The following is a 25,328-nucleotide window of genomic DNA, read 5'->3' as shown; positions in this document are numbered from 1 at the left end:
GCTCTAATCCCCACAGCCTAGAACAACACTTGGCATTTAGTGAGCACTCAATAAATATATGTTTAATGAATGAATGTTAGGATCCCAGAATCCAAATAACTGGCTCCAGCAAATACTCTCAACTATTTCACAGACTCTTACAAAAAACAATCTAAGAAGGAGAAAACATAAAACATATTCTCTAATTTATCCTTGTTTCCTTCATAGTCAGAGATAAAAGGCTTGTACTTGTTTCATTTCACATTTTATCTTCATTTATAATACACCAGCAGTAATAGAGATGAACGTTAAAACATGTATAAAGATGTTGTCCCAGTCTACCAAATAGGAATCTTACAGGTACACAAAGGAGCACATGTAGGGCTAATCCACAGATCGCTATTTTTACAGAAATTTCTGCTTTATAAACTTGGTTTAGGATTCTTGCAGCTAAGTTCATGAAGGATATTTTTTTTAAATAATTTTACTTATTTTTGTTCCCCCAAAGCCCCAGTAGATAGTTGCACATCCTTCTAGTTGCCGTATGTGGGAGGCGGCCTCAGCATGGCCGGAGAAGCGGTGCATCGGTGCGCGCCCAGGATCCGAACCTGAGCCGCCAGCAGCGGAGCGTGCGCACTTAACCGCTAAGCCACGGGGCCGGCCGATGAAGGATATTGATATGTAATTTTCTTTGCTGTAACATCCTTGTCAGATGTTGGTATCAGGGTTATGCTGGCCTCGTAAAAGAAGTTGGCAGGTGTTCTCTCTTCCTATATTTTCTTAAAAAGTTCATGTAAAAAGCTTGGTATTATTTCCTCCTTACATTTTGGCAGAACTCACCAGTGAATTCTATGGCCTAAAGGTGTTTTGGGATGCGAAGCTTTTAAATTTTGTATTCAATTTCTTTAACTGATGTCAGACTGTTCACGTTTTCTATTTCCTCTTATGTTCATTTCAGAAAGTTGTGTTTTTATGGAAGATGTCCATTTCCTCTAATTAGTCAAACTTATTGACATAAAAATTGTTAATATATTCCCCTATTATCCTTTTGATGTCTGTAGAATCTGAAATGTCCTCTTTTTCATTCCTAATGTTAATTTGTGTTTTCTCCTTTAGTATTGCTAGAGGCTTATCAATTCTAAAGAACCAACTTTTGGATTTCTTAATCTTCTCTATTGCTTGTCTATTTTCTATTCTCTTGACTTCTGTTGTTTTCTTTCTACTCTCTTAAAGTGTAATTTGTATTTTTTTATTGTAGTAAAAAACATAATATAAAATTTACCATCTTAACCATTTTTAAGGGTACAGTTAAGTAGTGTTAAGTATATTCACGTTGTTGTGAAACAGATCTCTAGAACTTTTTCACCTTGCAAATCTGAAACTCAACACCCATTAAAAAGCCCTCCCTTTTCCTCCTCCCCCTAACCTCTGGTAACCACCATGCTACTCTCTGTTTTGATGAATTTGACTATCTTACATACCTCATATAAGTGGAGTCCTATAGAATTTGCCTTTTTGTTACTGGCTTATTTCCCTTAGCATGATGTCCTTATGGTCTGTCTGTGTTATAGCATGTGACAGGATTTTCTTCTTTTTTAAGCCCAAATAATATTCCATTCATCTGTCCATGAACATTTGGGTTGCATCTACCTGTTGGCTATTATAAATAAACATGAATGTTCATATGTGCTATGAACATAGGCATGCAAACATCTCTTTGAGACCCTACTTTCAACTCCTTTGGATACACACCCAGAAGTGGGATTGCTAGATCATATGCTAGTTTTATTCTCAATTTCTTGAAGAACCTCCATACTGTTTTCCATAGGGACTGCACCATTTTGCAATCCCACCAAGAGGGCACAAGGATTCTAATTTCTCCACCTCCTTGTCCATACTTATTTTCAGTTTTTTTTTTTTTATAGTAACCATCCTAATGGGTGTGAGGTGATATCGTGTGGTTTTGATTTCCATTTCTCTGGTAATTAGCGATGTTGAGCATCTTTTCATATGCTTATTGGACATTTGTATATCATCTTTGAAGAAATGTCTATTCAAGTTCTTTGCCCACGTTTAATCAGGTTATTTGATTTTTTGTTATTGAGTTGTAGGAGTTCTTCATATATTCCGAATATTAAGAATATTCGTTATTGGGTCGTAGGAGTTCTTTATGTAGTCTAAATATCTTATCAGATATATGGTTTGCAAATATTTTCTTCCATTCCATATGTTGCCTTTTCACTCTGTTGTGTCCTTTGATGCACAAAAGTTTTTAAGTTTGAATGTAGTTCCATTTGTCTATTTTTGCTTTTGTTGCCTGTTCTTTTGATGTCATGGCCAAGAAATCATTACCAAGTCCAATGTTGTGAGTATTTTCCCTTATGTTTTCTTCTAGGAGTTTCATATTTTTAGGTCTTATGTTTAGGTCTTTACTCCATTTTGAGTTAATTTTTGTATATGGTGTAAGGTAATGGTCAAACTTCATGTTTTTGCAAGTGGATATCCAGTTTTCCCAACACCATTTGTGGAAGAGACTCTCCTTCCCACTGAGTCATCAGGGCAACTTTGTCAAGGTCCTTTGACCATATATGCAAAGGCTTTTTATTTTTTTAATAGACTTTATTTTTTACAGCAGTTTTAGGTTCACAGCAAAATTGAGCAGAAAGTACAGAGTTCCCATATACCCTCTGCTCCCCTCTACTTGGTATATGCTCTTTTTAGCTTCCTGATGTGAACTTAGATTGCTGATTTTAAACTTTTCTTCTTTTCAAATACATGCATTTAAAGCTACAGATCTCCCTCCCAACACTACTTCAGCTATATCCCATAAACCCCGTTATGTAGTATTTTCATTACCTTTTAGATCAAATATTTTAAAATTTCCACTGATGTTTTCCTTGACATAGCAGTTGAGAATTATGTTGCTTAGTTTCCAAATACTGGTGGATTTTCTGGCCATCTTTCCGTTATTTCTAGTTTAATTCTGCTGTGCCTAGGGACCATACTGTAATTTCAAGCCTCTTACACTTGGAACTTGCTTCACAGCCCTGCCTCACAAACTTGATTTTGTTTTGTTGTGATGGGATAATTATGGTGTGTTCAGAATGTAATTTCTTTTCTGCTTTGGATATGTGTAGAGAGCACTGTGGTGCTTCAACACTGTTTTGAAACCCTAGAGCAGTATTCCACCCATCTGGAGATCCTCTAGGCTTACACTACAGTGATTAGGATGCGGTTGAAGCCAGGGTACTCTTCTGCCGCAGCATCAGAAGGCTTTTCCCCCTCTCAGAATGGCTGGGCGGTGCAACTGATCTGTGAGCCCTCTACAGCTGGGTGGAAAGTTCATGAGCTAGCCGTGTACTTTACCAAGCAACGGACGTAGCACCCTAACATTTTTTTTATTGGTCGTTTCTTCAGAGACGACAAAGCTAACAAGTTCTCAAAAACCCAGGTTCTCTCAGAAAGAGAGGGAGCTGGGAAGAGTTAGAGAAAGGTGGAAGAATGCCTCATCCTGGATTAAGAGAGCACGTCTTTTGCGAGGCCTAAGGAAGCAGGGCCTCGGCTAAGAGCTCCCCTTCGCCTCCGCAGCCCAGTGACCCACCTGCGGAGAGCGCCTCCCGAACGAACCCTTCCTTTCTTCCATCTTTCCCAGCTACTCCAACTTCCAAGGCGTAAAGGAAACGGGTGTGGCAAAAAGGCCAGTCAACCAACCGCCGGTCACGTGACGGAAGAGACGGCGAGGAGGACCTCGGGCGCCTACGTCCGCCCAGGCCCCTCCCACTCACGTCATCTCAGTGGCCCCGCCTCCTCCACCGTAGGGTGGAGCTCGACGCCCCGTCTCCAAACGGCCTCCCCTCGGAGGGCAAGGCTGGCCTGTAGGGCGGGGCGAGAGGCCGGAGGGGGCCGGTGCAGGGGGAAGGGAGGAGAGGAAGGGAGGGGTCACGTGCAGCCCGCGGCCCGGGGTCACGTGACGGGGCGCCGGGGCGGAGGGAGCTGGGGCTGGGAGTTCTCCTAAGGGAAGAGGAGTGAAGTGGGGGGGACGCGGCGGCGGCGGCGCTGACAATGGTGAGTGCGCGGCGGGCCGCGCGCTCGCCTCCAGCCTTCACCCCGGAGCGCACGGCGGGACGGCCAACGGCGGGCCTGGCGTCGCGGGGAGCTGCTGGAGGGGTCAGGCGAGCAGGGGGCGCAGCCGGGTTAGGCCTGTCTGGCCACCGCGGGGTCGGGGAAGAGCGGGCGGCGCCGCCTCTTCCCGGTCTCGGCGAGGCCCGAGCACCTGCGGGCGGCGGCGCGCTCTCCCGGCCATGTCGGAGCTTCTGCCCGGGTTCCTCGACCGGCTGTGGGGCCCCTGGCTGGGTACTCGGACCCTGCCTCTGTGGGGGCTCGCCGCTGGCTCCCCCTCCAAGGTAGCCAGTCCTTCCGCTGCTCCCGGGCAGCCTCGCTTCCCTTCACTTGGGGTGACCCCGGACTCAGGGGCTTGGTCACTCTCTTCCAGGGTGTTACGAGCTTGATAAACTCCTGATTTTTCCTTTTTTTATCTGGGTATGATGACTTCCTGCGATTTCCTGACCCCAGTACAGCCTTGACGTTGACACTTGTAGAATAGGAGAAAAAGAAAAGGACGTTGGAATGGGGGACGTCTATAACTCGAAAGACACTAGTTTTGTGCCCGGTGGTTTAAGCATTGGCTCCCATTTTCTTCCCCAAGCCATTTCTAGAAACTTAACGCTTTGGGATGTTGAAATGGCCTAGGGAGAGAGGAGGGAGGGAAATCAGAGTAACTAGTTAGTGGGAAGCATCGGCGTGGGCACGATGGCGTTTAACTTTGTGTTGGCAATGTCGTAAAGGTTGGGTCTCATTTGGCTCTTTTATGGTAGTATTCGTTTATTCGTTTCATTGAGCAAGCATATGTTGAGCGCCTACTGTGTGCTCTCACACCTACCCGCTTTTCTGAAGCTGTTTCAATAAACTGCTTGAAATTTCTGGCTAAAGACCAAGCTAGGTTTATTAAAAAAAAGTTACTTTAAATAAGTATATTGTAAAGTCAGAAATCTTGTTGTTTTAATAAAAAAAAAAAAAGAGATTCATTCTTAGAGCCTTTTTTTCTTTCATTCAACAAATGATTATTTAGGTCTGCCCAGGGGCCGTGAGCAAGACTGAAACAGCCCTTGCTCTCTTGTAGCATACAATCTAGAGGGAGATAAACGTTTATTTTTGTAATTATTTGTTTAACGTGGAAATTACAGATGTCATAAATACTAAGAAGGAAGTATTGGGAGACCTTGCCTCGTCAGGGAGTTAGGGAAGGCTTCTTTAATTGAATATAATTTGCAAAGAAAACTTAAAAGGCCCTCCTATTTTTTGCTTACGTTTAAAATTATTACTTTTAATAAGCTTTTGAATTATGTTCAAGAGCAATTTATTTTCAAGTTACTTGTGAGACATAAACTAAATTGTAAAGCTTTATAACACTGAAATGGGCACAAATATATGTATGAAGATTTGCTGTTTCATTGCTTGTGTGTGGATGGGCTAAGTGAATAAATTTTGAGAGTGTCCCTTCCGCCTCACCTGAGTTGCATTTCTTTATGTCAGCTGGAGTAGTGAAATTTCTTTAGTGAGAGCTAAAAAGTTTGTCTTTTAAAGTATCCACATGTAATTTTGCCAGATGGTAATGCTCAATATTGAGTTTACAAATGATATGAAAAATCTTAAATTAACTTGAAGTCAGTAATACGAGGTTTAGGCCATGATTCGAAAATGTAAAAACAATTGCTGTGTTTTCATAGTCATATATATTGCAGTGTAGTTATTTAAACTAAGAGTTTTAACTTGTGTGTTAATTGTCTTATATTGTCTAGTATTGCTTCTGAAAACCTCATATTCTAAATGCTCACTTGAAGATATCTTTTCCAGAAGTACTATGTAGTCTTTGACTTAAAAGATGTCAAACTGCCTTCTGTAATTTCAGCAAAAGTCTATGTTTTGTAGACTAACCCTCTTTACAATTTTTATTCCCTTTCCTTCTTCTAGACTTCACAGTCCTGACAATTCTGTATTTTGTTTCCTCTTTACATATCAGAAGTATTATAATTTGATTGTGAATAATTAAAAAAGATTTTAATTTTATGACTTTGAAATGACAGAAGATGCACATCTTGAAATAAAAACTTCAAAAGCAAGACTTTGGGTAGAGAATCTTTTTCTTTCAACTCCTTTTAGAAGGAAATCAAAAAAGACAAACTTTTTTCCTCAGATATTTTTTTCTCTCTGTTGTCTACTTGTTAAATGTAAGACATCCACAGTTTTCTGGAGGCTTGTAAGACTAGTTCATTTTTGATGTGCCTTGTGTAAAAAACTGGATGTTAACCCAGGGCTAAATTCTCATGGTGTCATTAACCTTGTTAAAGTGCTGTAATGTATTACTCAACCTATTATTATTTTGCATATGCTATTCTAGGCTTTTTTTTAATACCTTCTGATCTCTCCCAATCTTAGTGTTTTGATTGTGTTGAAAAGTACGTCTACTTATGAAATACTTCATGCATACAGAAAATAATAGAGGATAATGTAGTTGTTTCCACTAACAGATGAGTAGTGTAGGTCTGTGCCCAGGAACCGAACCCGGGTATTCTGAAGCAAAGTGTGCAGAACTTAACCACTGGGCCACCAGGGCTGGCCCAACATATAGTTTTTATATACTTTCAATGCCTAGGAATTTTTAATTTTTATATATGGTGTCAAAATAAGACTTATTGTTCAATTATAATTATGTTATTGTGAAGTTTTATAAGACTCTTAGTCTACTAGACACAATTTTAATTAGTGGCAATTTTGATTTTGTTTTATTTTTGATTATTTGATCTTTTAATATCAGCTTTCAAATCCCAAGTTCAGCTCTGTGTTAAGTATATGTATGTGGAAAAGAGTTACCATAATATTTCTTTTTATCTGTAAAACAATTTTTATAGTTTTCAGATCTCATTTTTCCTGGAAGCAGCTCTGGGAAGTATTAAGGGGGAATGAGAAAATTGAATTTCATTTTCCTGCTTCTGTTTTATAACTCAAATGAAGCAGTTGTCTTCTACCCTTTCATAATTGCTCCTCCCGCAGCAGTGCCTCCCCGCCACCTTTGCTGGCTCAGTTCTTTGCACATAGTTGATAATTAGTAAATATCAGCTGACTGATTTTGAGCTGCTGTACATTCTCATATCTGTAGCCCTTAGGAGAAAATACACCATTTTGAGCAAGTTTTGAGTTTAAAACTTGGAGTATGAAAACTAACTGGGAAGGGACAGTACATGTGACCTATCATTGATGTTTTTCATTCTCTCTTAGTTCAGAATAATTTTCTGATTAAAATTAGTTTCCTGGTTTAAAATTGAGTTTATTTGTAATGTTGGTAGGAAAGATGAAGACATCTTGTCAAAAGGAAAATTTGCTGTTTGTGTCTTTGAAGTATGTCAAAAATACTAATCTAGCAATGCTTTGAGTTGATTTCTTGAAATTAAAATCCTTTTGTTAATATAGGATTAATAAAACCAAAGCAGCAAGCTCAGAATTGAGGAAAATGCTCTTTTAATCATAGTATCACCCTGTGACCTACATAGCCTTAGGAGGATGATTAGCTTGAGGACTGTTAACCTGCAAGGGCAGAACTGAGGCAGTGCAAGTTCCTTGCTCTAGACTTAGCTGCTGCACTAATGCTGACTTCCTGGGGGAGGGCTAGTCTTACCAAATATTCCAGATTGTAGTTCATTTCTTTTGTGTATTCACTTATTTTTTATTATTAGGACAGTATGTGATTTATTTAAAATTAATTTAACTTTCAACAGGTATTTGCCTCTTACTAAAGGCTACACACTGCCTATAGCTACTGTGTCTTCAGCCATTAGCAAAGAAAAGGTATCTGTCCTCGTGGAGTTTACAGTTCACTCGGGGTGTCAGGTACTAAATAAGCACACCAGTTATAATAAATGATGAAGTAAAACTACGTGGTGTTGTGAGACCTAAATTTGGAGAATCCAATTTTGATTAGGAAGTTAGTGAAGGCATCTTTATGGAGATGGGTCAAACTGATACTCAAAGGATGAATGAATGAAGTTAAGATTCTTGTTCTAGGACAAGGAGGAGACTGGCAGATTTCATGAACTTGAATCATTTGAGGCTGGTGTGGTTGGAGAGATGGATAGAGTGAGATATACGTAGGCCACGTTGGGGAATACAGTGTGTGTCTGTTTAAAATGACATGTCATTGAAGTAAACATTAACTAAAGAAAAGTGCACAAATAAGTGTTCAGCTTGTGAGTTTTCATAAAGTGAACATAGCTGTGTATCAAGCACTCAGATAAAAACAAACAGAACATTACTAACACCCCGGAAGCTCGCTTTGTGCCTTCTTCCAACCAATTCCTGACTTCTAATACAGTACTATAATGTACGTGTTTTTGACTTTTTAATCAATGGAATCATGCAGTGTGTATTCTTTTTGTGTCTGGCCTCTTTCACTCAATGTTGTGTTTGTGAGATTCATCCTTGTTGTGTGTAGTGGTGTCTCATTCCATTTCCCACTTTATGAATGTAGACTAAAAATTATGTATCCATTCTCTTTTTGATGGATATTTGGGCTGTTTCCTATTTCGGGCTATTATGAACGTTCTCATAATTGTCTCCTGGTTCGTGTGTGTAAGAGTTTCTGTTTAGGGTAGATACCTAGGAGGGTAATTTGCTGGGTCATGGGATATGTATATCTTTAGCTTTACCAGGTAGGGCCAACTATTTTCTGAAGTAGTTGTTCAAATTTATACTCTCACCAGCCCACTGAAGGATTTTTAACAGAGAATTATATGATCAGATTTACATTTTTAAGAGGTCACGGTGGTTGTTGTGTAGGGCAAAGTAAGAAGGGATGTAGGACGAAAGGATAGGAGACTGTTCTCTGTGTAAATTTTAAAAAAGACTAGCTTTCATTAGTGACAAAAATAATCCACAACTGTATCTGATATTGGAATTGCTAATGGATTCTATATTATTACCAACTAATGTGTTTTGGCATTCATAGGCAATTGGTCTTTGTCCCTTATATTTCTGTTACATTCAGGATTTACAGAAAAAGGCTTATACCTTTTCTTTGGAAAAATTCACAGAAATTTAATTAGTCTCGTCCATTAGAGCCAGTTTTATTCCAAGGGCTTACACAATGTAACACATCCTGTTCAGACCTATATAGAAGTAGATTTACAGTAAGTAGTACATTGTAATAATTCATTTGGATTGTATGAGTTTTGCTATAATGAAAGAACCTCATAGAAGTATAACTAAAGGTAACTTCAAATCCAGATGTTAAGAATTAATTTTTTAGATTTCTGGTATGTTAGTATTTGATTGTTTATAATGGTTATCTATGGAAATGATTGAAATTACAGCATGTTTAAATTTGTTTAGTTTTCTTTTTGTCTTTTTATTATTGTGGTAAAAACTATATAACATGAATTTATCTTAAGTTTTTAAGTGTATAGTACAGAATTAACTATATGCATATTGTACTAAATTTATTTAGTTTTGATGTAAAATTTGATGTAAGTTTCCTTGTGAACTCACAGATTTGCAGTCTGTTTAACTGTAGGTCATAGGTAATTAAATTTAAATTACAAAATGTAATGAGTGACAAAACATGATAATTGTGTGCATTTTCTTTTTATTTCAGAGTTTTCTTGGAGGCTTTTTTGGTCCCATTTGTGAAATTGATGTTGTCCTTAATGATGGGGAAACCAGGAAAATGGCGGAAATGAAAACTGAAGATGGCAAAGTAGAAAAACATTATCTTTTCTATGATGGAGAATCTGTTTCAGGAAAGGTAAATCTTTTGTTTGGGAGAATTACCTAGTCGTAGGATATTAGAATTAGTCATCAAAGTGCTCTGTGCTGTTTATAAAATTGAATGATTTTATTAGAGATGGAAATTGTTTTCCCAGAAGGTCAGCTAAAATCCTTGATTCATTAGAACATTTACAGGAAAGATTCTTAAACTGGAAGAGTTACAGGGACAGAGTCTAAAGTAAATTGCATACAAAATTTTGTGTTTGTGACTATGTGCATCTGTTTAGCTTCAGTTTCTCCAGGGGGGCTGCAAGTCACTCAAAGTTTGTTTCTCCTTTAACGTAAAGTTGAGTTATAGATATTGGGGATAATTCTTGAGTATACCTTTCTAAAAGTTTCTTTCTTATTCTTTGTAGCTTCTCTTTCTGTACTACTACCATTGTGTCTATTGATCTCATTTCTTGGTACTCTGTAGAGGACTTAAGTACATTTGGAATGTGTCTATGCATGATGAGATACATTTATGATACCTTCTGTAAGATTTCACTTTTTCCCCTTTTTCTTATCAAATGATGTATAAGATTGTTTTTATACCTTAGGGAATATGACCAATATTCATTAGTCTCTGATACTGAGGAATGGTAATATCATAGACAAAATCAAGCCATAAAACATTTGAAATAATTTTTTTAATAGAAAATATTAGTTTTTCTCCCCTGTTTGTTAAACTAATATATACACATGGGAGAAAGTTTGGGAAATAAGATAATTATCTATGGTCCCATCATATGGAAATCATTCACTGTTAAAATTTGGGTATGTTTCCTCCTAGTATCTCTGCATTAATTAATATTTACCTAAGTAGTATATTAAGCATATTTTTTTTCCTATTATTGGATATTTAGTTTCTATTTTTCAGGTGGCTTGTAGTATATCACCATATCTTTGGTGATACAGGCATCTATATACATATATTTTTCTCCAAATTTCTATAGGATAAGATTATTTCCTTAGAATGAATTCCTGGAAGTGAGTTGCTGGACCAAAAGGCATGAATATTTGAAGGGTGTTAATACATTTTAAACTGGGAAATTTGCATCAATTCACATGTCCACTTATAATGGCTTGTTATACCCAAGGTAGCATTTTTAATCTTTGCTATTTTGATGGGCAGAAATGATATTATTCTTATAATTAGCATTTCTTTGTTTACTAGATAGGTTGAACTTAGGTTTATTAACCGTTTTATTGCATTGTCTACTCTGGTCCTTTGCCAAATTCTTCTCTTGCCGTCTTAGTGTTGTTTCTGAAATAAAGTTTTTGGTTTTCAACTTTTCTTTCCTGGTACTCTTCCTTTAAAAAGATGGAGAGAAACAGAAGCGCCCTCTCTCTTTAGAGAGCAGACAAAATCATCAAAAGGATGGACCATGTCAAATGAAAGAAGAGTAAAGGAAGTAGTGTTTGGTTAGTGGAAAAAGAAGACTTGTTAATGTGGTGGGGTTGCAGTGGGTAGGGACACCAATCTAGTCTTCTTTCTAGGGAGAGATTGAACCTGCGAGCATCTCAGATATTTAGTTTATAGATATGACAAGTAAGTAAATAGCTCTCCAGCGAGGTTATAAGCTTTTTAAGATCAGGGGATCAGAGTATGCTGCTGTATTCTCCATAAGTGCATCATAGTATTATTTATATAATAGGCTCTCACCAAATATTTATTTGGTTGGTTTATTTACTGTTTTTAAGTCTAGTAGGGAACTTTCCCTGCCTGGCTTAAGGTAATTTTATGTCATCTGGGCCAATTAGGAGTTCATGGCTGATGTTTAAGGGATAAAGAAGAGGGGAATCTTTAAGGAAATAAAGGTACTTCAATGTGGTTTTTTAAAAATAGCTGGCATTCTGGCCCGGTGGCGTAGTGGTTAAGTTCGCGAGTTCCACTTCGGCAGCCCAGGGATCGCAGGTTCGGATCCTGGGCCCGGACCTACTCACTGCTCATCAAGCCATGCTAAGGCAGTGCCCCACATAGAAGAGCTACAACTCTACAACTATGATATACAACTAGGTACTGGGGCTTTGGGGAGAAAAAAAAGAAAGAGGAAAATTGGCAACAGATGTTAGCGTAGGACCACTATTCCTCAAAAAGAAAATAGCTGGCGTTCAAATTACATTTTTGGAATTGCTAGAGATTGTATGTAGTCCTAATCAATAACTATAGAGTACATTTAAATAAATGATAAATCTCTTATAGGTAAATATTTTCTGTTGCTCAAAAGATAATCTGGAATCTGTTTATTGACCTGATATTTTTTTCATTTTTAACCTTTTTATTGTAAAATAAAACACATATAGAAAACCACACAGGGCCGGCCCCGTGGCTTGGTGGTTAAGTGCACGCGCTCCGCTGCTGGCGGCTCGGGTTCGGATCCCGGGCGTGCACCGACGCACTGCTTCTCCGGCCATGCTGAGGCCGTGTCCCACATACAGCAACTAGAAGGATGTGCAACTATGACATACAACTATCTACTGGGGCTTGGGGGGGGCGGGAATAAATAAATAAAATCTTAAAAAAAAAAGAAAACCACACAAAACAAAAATAAATTATTATAGGGCATATTTTCTTGTAATCACCATTCAAGTCAAGAAGGAGAACTTTGCCAGCCACCCCATATGTCCCATCCCAATCACAGTCCCTTCCCCTCAAAAGTAACCACTATGCTGACTTTTATAACAAACTTCCTTGTGTTCCTTAATTGTTTAGTCTTGCTCCATTAAAAAAAAATTTATATGGCTTTTAAATCTCTTTTAATCTCAGGTTGCCTCTTCATGCCTTTCTTCTTTTAATTTATCTGTTGAAGAACCTGGGCCATTTGAACTGTCGAGTTCTCTGTGATTGCGTATTCATGATACAGTTATTGCCTGTAAATTGCCAGCAGGATCTAGAGGCTTGATCAGACTGAAGTTCTGTTCTTTTGGCAAGAATATAGGTGGTGGTGTGTTTTTTCATCAGGGGGTTCGTGATGTCTGGTTTTCTCTTCCTCTCTTTTTTTCTTTTTTGCAATTGTAACTGTTAATATTGACTTCTGACATACCTTTAGAACAGGTTATTAAATAGATGACTTATGAGCACTTTGAAAAGAAAGCTTAAAAGAAAGAGAAGAAAACAAGCATTGGTTATTTGTGATGCAGCATGGATCAGTAAGAGCAGGTCTTACCATGCCAGTCTAGGTTTTTTGAAATGTCCGAGTATAATAAAAAGATAATCGGGCTAGAGTTGGAAGATCTAGCCCTGGCTTTACCTCTGTTTTGGTAGGTAACTCTGGGCAGTCATTTAACTTTCTGAATCTCACCTGTAAATTGAGGAGGTTCGACTGGATCATTGGTTTCCAAACTTGGCTTTGCATTGTGGGATTCTCTGCATAAAAATCCTTCATATATTAGATATAATCTTAGAGATCTGGGAGGTCTGACATCCCACCCAAAGCAAGAATAAATTCCTTTTATGATATTCCTGACATGTGAGCTTCTGTATGTACACTTTTTTTTTCACATTTTTTTTTAAGACTTTATTTTTTTAGAGCTGTTTTAGGTTTACAACAAAATTGAGAGGGAGGTACAGAGATTTCCCATATACCCCCTGCCCCTACACATGCATAGCCTCTCCCATTATAAAGATCACTCCCCAGAATGGTACAGTTTTTACCAAGGATAAACCTACATTGACACATCATAATCACCCAAAGTCCGTAGTTTACCTGAGGGTTCACTCTTGGTGTTGTATATTCTGTGGGTTTGGACAAATGTATAATGATATATATCCATCATTATAATATCATACAGGATGTTTTCATTGCCCTAAAATTCCTCTTTGCTCTGCCTATTCATCTCCCCTCCGACCCCCAAAATCACTGATCTTTTTATTGTCTCCATAGTTTTGCCTTTTCCAGAATGTCATATGGTTGGAATCATACAGTATGTAGCCTTTTCAGATTGGCTTCTTTCACTTAGTAGTATGCATTTAAGGTTCCTTTATGTCTTTTCATGGCTTGATAGCTCATTTCTTTTCAGTGCTGAATAATATTCCATTGTCTGGATGTACCACAGTTTACCCATTCACCTGCTGAAAGACATTCCAGTTGCTTCCAAGTTTTGGCAGTTATGAATAAAGCTGCTATAAACATCTGTGTGCAGTTTTTTGTATGGACGTAAATTTTCATCTCATTTGGATGAACACCTAGGAGCGCGCTTGCTGGAATGTATGGTAAAACCTATCTTTAGCTCTGTAGGAAACTGCCAAACTGTCCTCCAAAGTAGCACTACCATTTTGCATTTCCACCAGCAAGGAATGAGAACTCCTGTTGTTCCACATCCTTGCTAGCATTTGGTGTTCTCAGTGTTCCGAATTTTGTCCATTCTAATAGGTCTGTAGTGGTTTTTCATTGTTTTAATTTGCAGTTCCCGACAAGATGATGTTGAGCATCTTTTCATATGTTTATTTGCCAAATGTATATCTTTGGTGAAATGCCTGTTCAGATCTTTTCCCTGATTTTTAATTGAGTTGTTTGTTTTCTTCGTGTTGAATTTTAAGAGTTCTTTGTGTATTTTGGATAACAGTCCTTTATCAGATGTATCTTGGGCAAGTATTTTCTCCCAGTCTATGCCTTGTCTTCTCCTCATTCTCTTAATTGTTACATGGTGTTAATTTCTATTTCCCTGGCATCTAATGAGGTTGAGCAACTTTTCATATATTTATTGGCCATTGGATATCTTTTGTGAAATGCCCATTCAAGTTTTTTTTGGCTCCTTTTTCTACTCAGTTGACTTTTTTTCTTATTGATGTATAGCATTTTTTTGTATGTTCTTGATAAGAGTCTTTTATGCTTCTTAATATAGAGTCCCTTTGTTTATGTATGTCTTTAAATATCTTCTCCCACTTTCTGGCTTGACTTTTCACTATGTTAATGGTGTCTTTTGATGAACAAGTGTTCTTAATTTTAATACACTACAAATGTTATGTTTCATTTTTGTAAGAAATCTTTGCCCGGGCCGGCCCCGTGGCTTGGTGGTTAAGTGAGCGTGCTCCACTGCTGGCGACCCGGGTTCGGATCCCGGGCTCGCACCGACGCGCTGCTTCTCTGGCCATGCTGAGGCCGCGTCCCACATACAGCAACTAGAAGGATATGCAGCTGTGACACACAACTATCTACTGGGGCTTTGGGGGGAAAAAATAAATAAATAAAATCTTAAAAAAAAAAAAAAAAAGAAATCTTTGCCTACCCCATGGGCATGAAGATATTCTTCTTTTTTCTTTCTCCTATAAATTTTTTTATTTTATGTTTCACATTTAGATCCTCAGTTTGCTTGGAGTTCATTTTGTTTGTATGACATAGGAGTCAAGGCTAGTTCCCCTCCCTTGCCCCCCATATGGATATCTAATTAACCCAACATTTATTGAAAAAGCCATCCTTTCCCCCACTGCACTGCGGTATCACCTTTGTCATGACTCAGAGGTTGTGTGGGTCTATTCCAGCCTTTCTGTTCTGTTCCATTGGTCTATTTGTAACACATATGTTATTTTCTTTTTAAAAAAATAGCCTTATTGATGAGGCTGGCCTGGTGGAGTAGTGGTTAAGTGCACGCGCTCTGCTTCAGTGGCCCAGGGTTTGCAGGTTCGGATCCTGGGCGTGCACTGACGCACCGCCTATCAAGCCATGCTGTGGTGGCGTCCCATATAAAGTAGAGGAAGATGGGCACAGATGTTAGCAGGGGCCAATCTTCCTCAGCAAAAAGAGGAGGATTGGCATCGGATGTTAGCTCAGGGCTGATCTTCCTCACCAAAAAAAAAAAAAAATAGCCTTATTGAGTTATAATTCACATGCTATAAAATTCACCCTATTTAAGTGCACAATTCACTGGTTTTTACTATATTTTCAGAGTTGTGCAACTATCACCACTATCTAATTCCATAACATTTTCATCACCCCAAAAGAAACACCTTACCATTAGCAGTCATTCCTTTGGTGCCACAGACTGAATGTTTGTGTCCTCATAAGATTCATGTGTTGAAACCTAATCCCCAGTAGGATGGTATCTGGAGGTGGGGCCTATGGGAAGAGCCCTCATGAATGAGATTAGTGCCCTAATAAAAGAGACCCCAGAGAACCCCCTTGTACCTTCTGCCACGTGAGGAGACAGTGAAAAGACAGCTGACTGTGTACCAGAAAGCGAGTTCTCACCAGACACGAAATCTGCTGACGCCTTGATCTTGAACTTCCCAGCCTCTGGAACTGTGAGCAATAAATTTCTGTCATTTATAAGCTGCCCAGTGTATAGTATTTTTTTTATAGCAGCCTGACCTGGCTAAGACACCTAGCAACCACTAATCTACAAATCTGCTTTCTTTCTCTATGGATTTGCCTATTCTGGACATTTCATATAAATAGAATCATAAAATGTGGCCTTTTGTGTCTGGCTTCTTGCACTTAACATGATGTTTTCAAGGTTCATTCTTTTTAAAAAAAATTTTGGTAAAATATATATATAAAATAAAATTTGCCATTTTAACCATTTTTAAGTATATAACTCAGTAGCATTAATTACACTCACAATGTTGGGTAACCATCACCACTTTCCAAAATTTGCTCATCACCCCAAACAGAAATTTTGTACCTATTAAGCAGTAACTACCCATTTCCCTTTTCTCACAGTCCCTGGATACCTCTAGTCTACTTTGTTTTTCTATAAATTTGCTTGTTCTAGATATTTCATATAAGTGGTCATACAAGATTTGTCCCTTTGTGCCTGCCTTGTTTCATTTAGCATAATGTTTTCAAGGTTCATTCATGCTGTAACATGTATCAAAACATTCTTTTTGTGGCCAAATAATATTCCAGAACATATCCATGTGGTATATGGATATGCCACGTTTCCTTTATCCATTCATCAGTTGAGGACATTTAGGTTTCTAGTTTTGGTTATTATGAACAATGCTGTACATATGTGTACAAGTTTTTTTTGTGTGATTATGTTTTCATTTCTCTTGGGTCTATACCTAGGAGTGGAAGTGCCAAGTCATATGTTAATGCTACGTTTAACTTTTAAAGGAACTGCCAAACTTTTCCAAAGCAGCTGCACCATTTTACATTCTCTCCAGCAATGTATGAGGGTTCTAGTTTCTTCACATTCTGGGCAATACTTATTATTGTGTGTGTTTTTGGTTATGGCCATCTTAGCGGGTATGAAGTGGTATCTCATTATAGTTTTGATTTGCACTTTCCTACTGACTAATAATATTGAGCATCTTTTAATGTGCTTATTGGCATTTGTATACCTTCTTTGAGGAAAAATGTATTCATATCCTTTGACTATTTTTTATTGGGTTGTCTTTTTAATTGTTGAGTTGTAAGAGTTCTTTGTATATTCTGGATACAAGTCCTTCATCAGTTATGTTTTGCAAGTATTTTCTCCTGTAAGTTATCTTTTCACTTTCTTAAGGGTGTCTTTTGAAGCAATAAAGTTTTAAATTTTGATGAAGTCCAATTTATCTATTTTTTTTCTTTTGTTGCTCATGCTTTGTGTGTCATCTAAGAAATCATTTCCTATCCAAGGTAATGAAGATTTACACCTATGTTTTCTTCTTAGAGTTTTGTAATTGTAGCTCTTACATTTAGATCTTTGATCCATTTTGAGTTAATATTTATATACAGTGTGAGGTAGAGTTCCAACTTCATTCTTTCGTCTGTTGATATTCAGTTGTTCCAGCACTGTTTGTTGAAAAGAATATTCTTTCCCCATTGAATTGTCTTGGGACACTTGTAGCATATACTTTTTATTTTTTTATTTATTTATTTATTTTTTTTATAATTTTTATTTATTTATTTTTTCCCCCAAAGCCCCAGTAGATAGTTGTATGTCATAGTTGCACAGCCTTCCAGCTGCTGTATGTGGGACACGGCCTCAGCATGGCCAGAGAAGCAGTGCATCCGTGCGCGCCCAGGATCCGAACCTGGGCCGCCAGCAGCGGAGCACGCGCACTTAACCGCTAAGCCACGGGGCCGGCCAGCATATACTTTTTAAAGTTAAAATTAATTGTTGCCTGTCAAAAGTTTTTTGGAGAGTTTTTGAAGCATTCTTTAAGACAACTGGAAATATCTAGATTATCATAAGATAAATAGGGAAATTCTTAAAAGCTACTTACTCAGGTTCTTTTTATCCTTAGAATATTTACTGCTTTGGTTCATGTCAAGTGACAGATCTTTCTTTTTTTTTTTTTTTTTTTTTTTTAAAGATATCGATTCTTTTTTTTTTTTTTTTTTAAAGATTTTATTTATTTAATTTTTTCCCCCCAAAGCCCCAGTAGATAGTTGTATGTCACAGCTGCACATCCTTCTAGTTGCTGTATGTGGGACTCGGCCTCAGGATGGACGGAGAAGTGGTGCCTCGATGCGCACCCGGGATCCGAACCCGGGCCACCAGCATTGCAGCGTGTGCACTTAACCACCAAGCCACAGGGCCGGCCCGACAGATCTTTCTTAAGTCTAGAACAGTTGGACTGTATCCTAAATTTTTTATGCTTTAAGAATACATTTAACCTAAGTTTCCCTATTTTAAAATACAGCTTGTATCACTATACCTTCTGAGTAATTTTGAGAGAGTCTTGCTGACTGTATGTTTAATTATTGAGGTACAGTGTTGTTTTTTTGAATTGTGAAAAATTTGACTAGTAATTTATCTGGGGATTTTTTGAGGGGGGTTCATTAAGTTATAATTCCTTAACCAGGACATTCTTTTAGATTGGTCAGTGATAAGTAAATTGTCTTGAAGTGGTGGTACCAGTACCAAGCCACCTGTAGTGAATTCTGCATCTATTCCTTGTTGCAAAAGTGAACAAAGGCATATGTTTAGTCTGAGATTATAGGAGTTTATAGTTTAGTTCTTTAAGCAAGGAATATTATTGTTGTTTCTTTCATCAACATGAATATGGACCATATTCTTCTGGCAGCAGATAGAAACTAATCTTGAAGAGCCACAATATCCAGCAACAGTAATGTACAGATATCTTGGTGCCTCACTGTAAATGCCCCTATAAATGGCATGTAGTACATTGATATATGTTTAAGTACAGTGTGGATAAATTTCATTCCTTAAATAGATCCTGAAGCCAGCATTATTTGAGACATTTATGGAATATTATATGCTGAAGAATGAGCTTTGAGATTGGCTTGTTAGAGCAGTGAATATGTTTTATATATAGATTGTTTCCCTACAGTCTGTTTTCATAGCCTTTTAAACATATATACATAGCTTCGAGTTTCTCTGCTCAAATTACATTCATAGCAAAGGGGAAAGTAGTAACTTTCAATTGGAGAAACTTGGTCGATCACCTTGACCAAGTGATCAAAGTTAATGTCACCAATATTGGAACAAACTGGGATCATGTGCTTCCTAATAAGATACACTGGGAAGGACACAACTTCACTTCTGTGGTGTTCTTGCCAAAAATGCATAAACTGAGTCTAATGGTGATGAAACATCAAAGAAACCGAAATTGAGGGACATTCTACAAAGTAACTGACCTGTATTGTTAAAAAATGTCAAGGTCAAGAAAGGCAGTGACTGAGGAATGTTCTAGATTAAAGGAGACTAAAGAGACATAACTATATGTGATGTGTGATCCTGGATTGGAACCTGAACTGGAGGCAAAAAGGATATAAATTACCTTATTGGGACAATTGATGGAATTTGAATATAGACTATGGAATTTTATCTTTCCTGATTTTGATAATTGCACTGTAATTATGTAGGAGAAAGTCCATTTTCTTAGGAGGTACACATGAAATGTTTAGGGATAGAGGGGCATAATGTTTCTAACTTATTCTTGGTTGTGAAAGAAAAGTGTATGTATACGTGCACATGTGTATATAGAGAGAAGATGATAAAGCATATGGGACAAAATATAAACATATGCTGAATCTGAGGAGAGGTTATGTGAGATTTCCTTGTGCTGTTCCTGCAACTTTTCTGTAAGTTTGAAATTATAATAAAAGTTAAAAAGTATAACTTGAGTTGGTGTTAAAATTCTTTAATCCAGTTCACTGTCATAGTTTCATTTACTTTTTTATGCTCCCTTGCAGAATAGCTTTTAAACCAAGATGCTTAATTATGCCTTCCGATTCTGGGATCCTTCAGACTCCAGAACAGTTTGTATTAGGCTTAAAAGCAACCATGTTGTAACATCAGTGGGAGATGAGATCAAGGAAAATTTCAGAGTTTAGGCAGTTAGGTGGGAAAACAGTAACTTTGCATTTCTACCTTAATACTGTGGTTTCAAAATGTCTCTTGAACTGTAAATTTTAAAAATATCAGACACAGACATGTTCAAACAAAGACATTCTCAAAAACTCTTGCCAGATTGACATTTTTTTTAAGGTATACTTTTTTCTATGTGCTTTATTAAATTAGAGAATAGCTCTAATTACTGCCTGGCTTATGAAATAGCTGGGAGTTATGCTTGTTTTATTTGTGGTTCGAACCTGAAATTCAACTTGATAATGTTATGTGAAGCCTCTTTAAGTTCTACTTTTTTTCTTAAAATAAGTGTTTTTTTGACTTTGAAAGTATTATTTGCCTATTGTAAAAAAAAAAAAAAGTTAGAAGAAAACAAAATTACTCATAATCATACATTCCAGAAGTAACTGCTGTTAAGAGTATTTCTTTTCTGTAGTTTAAAAAAATATGATTGGCATTATATTTGTATACGATTTAACCATGCTTCTTTCATGTAACATATCATGCACATCTTCCCACATCATTGAAAATTCTTTGACCTTATTATTTTTAAACTTTAATAATATTCCATCATATGGTGTACTACAATTTATTTATTTACTTTTTTCTGAGATATTAATTTGGAAGGCAAATAACCAACTCATCCTGGTTATAGATATGGAAGATACAGTAGAGTGAATATTTTAATTTATATAGTTTACAAACAAGTAATTGGACCTCTATTTTTATTGGTCCTCGATTTCTGTTATCTTTTGAGAAGAATTGTTTGAAAGAAGAGCTTTTAATAGTCTTACCAGTATTTTTTTATAGTAAAGAATAAATCTGGAAGTGTGCTTTTTTTTTGTATGTTAATCCTTAAATGTTTCGAATTTTATTTTATTTTATTAATTTATTTGTTTGGTGAGGAAGATTAGCCCTGAACTAACATCTGTTGCCAATCCTCCTCTTTTTGCTGAGGAAGATTGGCCCTGGGCCAACATCCATGCCCATCTTCTTCCACTTTATATGTGGGACACCTGCCACAGCATGGCTCAATGAGCAGTGTGTAGGTCTGTGCTTGGGATCTGAACCTGCAAACCCCGGGCCACCAAAGTGGAGCGTGTGAACTCAACCACTATGCCACCAGGCCAGCCCCTGGAATTTTATTTTTAATGTGTATGTATAGATATTTTATCAAATTAAAAATTTATAGGGGCTGGCCCTGTGGCCTAGTGGTTAAGTTCAGCATGCTCCACGTCGGCAGCCCGGGTTCGAGGGTTCAGTTCCTGGGCACGGACCTACACCACTCATTGGCGGCCATGCTGTGGTGGCGACCCACGTACAAAATAGAGGAAGATTGGCACAGATGTTAGCTTAGGGCGAATCTTCCTCAAGCAAAAAGAGGAATATTGGCAATGGATGTTAGCTTAGGGCAAATCTTCCTCAGAAAGAAAGAAAAAAAAATTTATAAAATTAAGATTTCTATTTGGCAGGTATGAATATTTAGGGATTCTTGAGATTATATATTTTACTTCAAAAGTATGTAAGATAAATTATACTCAAAAGTTAAATTGTTAGATATTCAGGGCCGGCCCCATGTCGCAAGTGGTTAAGTGCGTGTGCTCCGCTGCGGCAGCCCGGGGTTCGCTGGTTCGGATCCCAGGCGCGCACCAACGCACCGCTTGGCAAACCATGCTGTGGCGGCGTCCCATATAAAGTGGAGGAGGATGGGGACGGATGTTAGCCCAGGGCCAGTCTTCCTCAGCCAGAAAAGAGGAGGATTGGCAGATGGTAGCTCAGGGCCGATCTTCCTCATGCAAAAAAATAAAAAAAATAAAATGCCATTGTTGTAGAATTATCTGACTAGAAAACACATGTGAATAGTTGAAAGTTTTCCCTTTTTTTGATTGAGTCTTTATAGTTCTCCAGCTATAAAGATAGATTCCTTCCTAACAAAGCAGTTGCTTTAAGTGTATGTACTATAAGTAATAGGTTCATTAGTGATTGTATATGAGTAAGTTATACCTTCTCTGGTGCTATAAGGTCATCGTGATCTAAGTGTGTGGTGGTGTCTCAAACTTCAGAAATGAATACCTCAGATAATTATATATTGCATTCATCTGGAAGGAATCTACTAGTAGGCTCACTCAAAAGATTGTTAATGTCTCTTACAATTTCATGTTTTGGCAGGTAAACCTAGCCTTTAAGCAACCTGGAAAGAGGCTAGAGCACCAAGGAATTAGAATTGAATTTGTAGGTCAAATTGGTGAGTTTTGAAATAGTATTACTTTTTTTTTTCTTTGATAACTGAATTTGAAGAGGGTTGGATTTGGCACTTAAATAATTGAATTAGAGCTTAGCTTTGTGGAAGGAAGGAATTGATTTTGGCATAATAAAAGGAGGATTTATCTTATAAACATTAAATCAAATGTTTCTTTTAATTGTATTAAATGATATTTGATTCATCCTGCCTTTATTTGTTATTAAACTTAATTATTGAAAATAAAAGGAGTCATGTAAGCTGCCAGTCTAGAAAAATAATGCAAATAAATTAGTTGACTCAAATTTCCATCTGCCTACATTTTTCACGAGCTTTACTCACAGTTACCAGTGTCACCTTCATCCCTCACTTTCTAATTACCCATGCCATTTGTCTTCCTAACCTAGTTGTGCCTGTACCCAGACGCACCTGTCAACAGAAAATTCCATGTGAAAAGGAAAGGTGTAATTTCTTCTTGACTTAGATCAACTTGTGTATATTTCCATACATGTATTTCAGAGACATTCTTGATTTAGCAGGAGTTAAACTGTATAAATCTTTTGGCACTGCAGATTCAGAAAAGAGAAAAGAAAATAGGTCTTTATAATACTGTATACATGGCTAGGTTTTAAATCTAGCTTTCTAAGTTTTACTGTACATTTTTAAAGTATCAAAATTGGAAAGCGTGGATATTTGTTTACATGTTTATTCTAGATGAGTTATACTTGAGGGGAAAATTATAGTAATTAACTGATAGTTCATTTTAGTCTTTTGTGTATTTTAGTTTTATCAAGGTAATATATTTGCCTGCCTAAAGCAAACCACAAAACACTTTTTGGGGGCCGGCCCGGTGGCGCAAGCGGATAAGTGCGCGCGCGCTCTGCTGTGGCGGCCCAGGGTCCTCTGGTTGGGATCCCGGGTGCGCACCGACGCGCTGCTTGGCAAGCCATGCTGTGGCGGTGTCCCATATAAAGTGGAGGAAGATGGGCACGGATGTTAGCCCAGGGCCAGTCTTCCTCAGCAGAAAAAGAGGAGGATTGGCAGATGTTAGCATAGGGCTGATCTCACAAAAAAAAAACAAAAAACACTTTTTGCCTTGAAGGGATGAAGTTCAAATAATTGCTGGAAATGTGTCTCTTAAAACAGCTTCATATTGGGCAAACTCTAACTACATTAGAGAAATGAATTCATTTTTTTATAATAGAAGTTTTCATTGGGCTGTGCTATGGGAATTTTTTTATGCCGAGGTGGAGCATAATAATAAGAAAGATAATGGAGTTCAGATCATAGCTCTAGTATATTAAAGCAGAGACAAATCCAACTAATTCTTTTGGTAAAAATTATTTGCTTTGGAGGTAGAAGTTTGGGTTTTAATGAAATGGATATTAACAGTAACTGGTCTTTTTGCTTTTTAAAATTTATTAGAACTGTTCAATGACAAGAGTAATACTCATGAATTTGTAAACCTAGTGAAAGAACTAGCCTTACCTGGAGAACTGACTCAGAGCAGAAGTTATGATTTTGAATTTATGCAAGTTGAGAAGCCATATGAATCTTACATCGGTGCCAATGTCCGCTTGAGGTACGAATGTGTATTAGAAACTGTAGACAGAGTCAAAACCAGAAAGTAATGGCTACTATTGAATGTCTTATTAGAACTTCTGATTATAGTTCTGGACTGGAAGACTTAAGAGTTTAAAAAATTCTGTCAAATATTTTGTTTTGTCTGGATAATGCTGATCTGAGGTACTAAGAGCCTTATATCTATAATGATATCTAAATCTATAATGATTTAGAGAACCCCATTATGAGAAATTTTAGTCATACACTTCCCTTGTATTAATCATCCCTTAGGTACTTCATTTGTTGTATAAATAGAATTACTCTCTAAATCCTTTAGTTTCCCAACGACTCTCATTTAGTGTATGGTTAAGAAGTGATCTAGAAAGTAGGCTTGATGGTAGCACTCCAAATTCATCTAAAAAGTATATACACTATTCTTAAAATTAGACTCTGTATTTTTTTCATGGTAGGGGCATTTATTTAACAATTAGAAGTCCTTCATGAAGTAAATGAAGTAAGTTGATTCCAAAGGAGTTGCAGCAAGGAGAAGCTGAGTTGCAGTTCAGGTTTGCTTATTTAAAACACCGAAATTTATCATAGAAGATTTAACTTGTCCTCTTTACCATTAACTTTGTAGGTATTTTCTTAAAGTGACAATAGTAAGAAGACTGACAGACTTGGTAAAAGAATATGATCTTATTGTTCACCAGCTTGCCACCTATCCTGATGTTAACAACTCTATTAAGATGGAAGTGGGTATCGAAGATTGTCTACACATAGAATTTGAATATAATAAATCAAAGTAAGTACTTTTCACAAACAGGTAACTTAGATGTTCAGGGAAAATTAAGAAATAAGCTTTTCAGGTCTTTGTAAATCGGTCAAAGTAAGGGTAGAATTGACATTACTCTGGTGTTAACAGACCAACAGAATCTCTGAGCTGAAGGAAACTTGAGGAGTTTGGTCTGGCTTCCGACTCATTGCAGGTGTCTTTCATATTCTATTCCTGATAAGTCTCTGCTTGGCCATTTTTTGTAGAGGATCTCACCATCTCAGAGGGCAGCTAATCCCTAGGTCTGTAAACATTTATGTTACTGGCCTGACATCACTTTGGCCTGGTCACCTCTTTAAAACTAAACAAAAATACTTTTTTTCTGACTACATAAGCAATACATTTTCATTATTGAAAAATCTGACAATGTAGAAAAGTCAAGTGAAGTAAAAATATCACATATTTTCACCTTACCACTTAACCACAGTTAACATCCTCTTGTATATCTTTACATGGGGGAGAGGGAGATTTATATATATATATTTATATATGTTGTATTTTTACAGAAATGGGCTCTTATTTTGTTAATCGTTTAATGCCTTTTTAAACTTTATTATGGAAAATTTCAAACATATACCAAAGCGTATGAACAATATAATGAATCCTCATGTACTCACT

At 37.3% G+C, this 25,328-nt stretch overlaps 1 protein-coding gene across 2 annotated transcripts in view; it reads left to right on the top strand.

Annotated features, from left to right (window-relative positions):
* The first annotated feature begins 3,955 nt into the window (after positions 1-3,955).
* VPS26A (VPS26 retromer complex component A) overlaps positions 3,956-25,328 on the top strand; it is a 30,986-nt gene continuing 9,613 nt past the window's right edge. Inside the window, exons 1-5 of one of the 2 annotated variants that reach the window (XM_004427043.3) lie at positions 3,956-4,044; positions 9,683-9,832; positions 22,246-22,321; positions 23,741-23,897; positions 24,516-24,680. In XM_004427043.3, the coding sequence (XP_004427100.1) occupies positions 4,042-4,044; positions 9,683-9,832; positions 22,246-22,321; positions 23,741-23,897; positions 24,516-24,680 (551 nt within the window). In that variant the 5' untranslated portion in view covers positions 3,956-4,041. Of the gene's footprint in view, positions 4,045-4,263; positions 4,383-9,682; positions 9,833-22,245; positions 22,322-23,740; positions 23,898-24,515; positions 24,681-25,328 lie in introns of those variants that run through there. The other variant, XM_004427042.3, reaches the window with a different exon arrangement.

Source organism: Ceratotherium simum, chromosome 6, assembly GCF_057802395.1.
Source record: "Ceratotherium simum simum isolate JZ-2026a chromosome 6, ASM5780239v1, whole genome shotgun sequence".
Taxonomy (NCBI): domain Eukaryota; kingdom Metazoa; phylum Chordata; class Mammalia; order Perissodactyla; family Rhinocerotidae; genus Ceratotherium; species Ceratotherium simum.
Note: the sequence above shows the minus strand (reverse complement) of the source record. Positions and strands in the feature narration are given on the sequence as shown.